General features: G+C 34.7%; 1 protein-coding gene across 1 annotated transcript; it reads right to left on the bottom strand.

Annotated features, from left to right (window-relative positions):
* Positions 1 to 960: 960 nt before the first annotated feature.
* On the bottom strand, positions 961 to 1974 carry LOC142526111 (protein DMP7-like). Its single transcript, XM_075630378.1, has 2 exons — positions 1657 to 1974; positions 961 to 1272 (listed from the first exon to the last, which is right to left on the bottom strand). Exons 1-2 carry the CDS (start codon positions 1972 to 1974, stop codon positions 961 to 963), a joined length of 630 nt encoding a protein of 209 aa, XP_075486493.1.
* Between the last annotated feature and the right edge of the window lie 730 nt (positions 1975 to 2704).

Genomic DNA, 2704 nt, shown 5'->3' with positions numbered 1-2704 from the left:
CTATAGATTTGTTTTATTTTTGTTTCGAAATCAGGTTAATCTTTTTGTATGCTTCATTTGATATCAAGGATTATAACATCGGTATATTTTTCATCGATCTTGAGTTACGGTATTTTTTGTCAACAAGGTTTCTCAACCAACTTAAGACATCCACGACGAGGATGTCGTACTCTAAGGAGAGGTGATTGTAATTCTCTTGTCTCAAATAACAAAAACTACATTTTTAAAATGAGTTCATAATGAGATACAACTGAACTCATGATATATTTCCAGAAATAAAACTAAATGTGGCGGATAAATTATATTCGTGATCTTGTGAAAAATGGAAAGAGCTCGGAATCTCCTAAAGAAAATCAACAATATTTTAAAATCTTATTTTTTTTTAATCACGAGCATATATGTCATATTATATTTCATTCTTAAGATATTTATGTTAGTAAATTTAAAATATGTTATTCTAAAAGATTATTATTAAATTTACAGAGAAGATTTTGTGCTTTTTCGAATTTTCTCACGAGCCCGTCGTTGCAATTTGCCCAATTTGTTTGGCTGTGAGTCTGTTCTTGTGAGCTCCAACGCAAATCATATTCATTGTGTATTCTGTAACTTTATTTTCCTAGTACAATTTTTTTCCCGACAGAGATTCGATAAAACAATTTTTTTCAGTATGCTTCAAATTACATTAATTTTTAACTCTAAACTTTTTGTATAACTTGAGCAAAAGTTGTATGACATAAAGATGCATAATCAACAAATATATCATCGTCCGCATCAAATTAAATCGTGCTGAAAGTTACAAAACGAGATATACCAAACAATTATTTAAACAACCTTTTTCCTTAACATGCTAACTATGCGTAAGATCGAATAACTTAACTATTGAAACATTCCTCCAAATAATATAATATATAAGGAAAAAATATATTTAAAAATAATTGGGCATTCTTAAGAAAAGAAAAATTAAAGGCGTGAGAGAGGAAAGCCAATTCCGTGTCGCTTGGTGGGGAAAAGAACGAACAACAGACTACAAATCACTCCCACCGTCACGGGCAACGCCGTCAAAAGTTCGACGGCCTCCTCCGATGGCGTTGGATAGAAGCAACTGATCACATTCTTATCGAACATGGCCACCGCTCCGAACACCAGAATGGACAGTAAGGCATGAATAAAGTCCACGATACCCACCCTATATTTTGCAGCCTCCTCCGGTGGAAGCCTGGCTGAGCCGTCGATGATCCAGAGCCCACGGAAGGTGGCAATTCCGTACCTTACCTTTTCAAGGAAAAAAAGCCGAATTTTGGTTCGAGATACTGACGAAAATTTTAGCCAACGTACATGAAAGGGAAAAAATGGAAAAAAATATTGCATTCTACGTTAAAATGTTGCTGTAATGTTTGAGTGATTGACAAGAGAATTCAGTACGACGATTTAGTTTCTAAATGCATTAACAGCTACACGACAATGTGGAACATTCAAAATTGAATCTAGCTCTAGCAGGGTGCAACATTGGACGAAATTTTTAAGTTTTAGCATTATTTTATAGGAAAAATTCTAAAAATTTACGCAAAAATGTATTAACTCACGACAAGATTTTTGGAATGACAGACAGCCACTGCATATATATGTGTGTGTGTGTGTGTTCATGTATGTTAGTACCTTTCCCCTTCCATCTCTGAAACTGTCTGTGAAACACAGAAGGAAGCATGAGATGGTGCAGACGGCAAGAAGGGCGATGGTGGTGGTTTGGCTGACAAATGATTTGCATTTGCCTTCATGTGTGAAAACAGGCGACATTACCTGGAAAGCCATCACGGAGCCTGTGGGCAGCAGATTAGCGAGGTGGGCGGTGCCCTTGAAGGCTTTCCGGACAGCCTTTTGCGCCGGAGTTTTTTCTGGTTTTGAAGGTGCAGCCGCCGCTTGCTCCTCCAGGAGATGCAATTGCAGATCTTCATTTGTTTTTGTTTCTTCTCCCATTGCTATATTTTCTTTATGTTAATGTTCAGAGCTTAAATTTCTATGTTTTCTTAGGATTTAATCTTCAATGAAATGGAACCAAGGTTTTTATATTGTTTCTCCAGATTTTTGCAGGCACGAAACGTGAAGTTTTGAAGAGTTGGTCCTTCGAACGAACACAAGATATAATTAAGGTTCGCAATTAGTTACAAAAAGGAGTTTTGAATGGGTTTTAAAACATGTTTAATGAGGTTTATAAATGTTTGAGAGACACGAATATAAATATAATCTATCAAATAAATATGGATTTTTTTTTTTTGGTTGTCAACCAGAACATTCGTAGGGTTCTTGACCGTTTTGATTTTCCCATCACTTCTGGACCATAAGCTATTAACTTCTAAATTTAACTATTTTATTTTTTATTGCTGTCAAATAATTTATATTCACGACTTTGGAAAATATATGTAAAGACGTGGAATGTTTCCTACAATATTAGGTTTAAGAAGAGTTCACACACACATATATATCGTGGCTTGTAACTTTCATGTCATGTTTTCATTTAGGTCATGATATCATATTCACGATTTTAGTTCACAAATTTGTATTTTTTTCTTCAATTTTAGTGTTTTTGGACATGAGTGTTGATTGTCATAGACACGCTGGCAATGTTCGGATCCACATATGTAATTTTCATCATCATTTTTAGGTATCGCAACATCATTTTCCGATGAAAAAAACTAAAATTAAATTA

Source organism: Primulina tabacum, chromosome 15 (genome assembly GCF_025594145.1).
Source record: "Primulina tabacum isolate GXHZ01 chromosome 15, ASM2559414v2, whole genome shotgun sequence".
Taxonomy (NCBI): domain Eukaryota; kingdom Viridiplantae; phylum Streptophyta; class Magnoliopsida; order Lamiales; family Gesneriaceae; genus Primulina; species Primulina tabacum.
This window is presented reverse-complemented; position numbering and strand designations above follow the sequence as displayed.

Excerpts from the sequence above, each read along its gene's own strand:
- LOC142526111 (XM_075630378.1), bottom strand. The coding sequence starts at position 1,974 with ATGGGAGAAGAAACAAAAACAAATGAAGATCTGCAATTGCATCTCCTG. Across the intron at positions 1,273-1,656 it reads TCAGAGATGGAAGGGGAAAG|GTAAGGTACGGAATTGCCAC; the intron begins GTACTAACATAC and ends TTCCTTGAAAAG.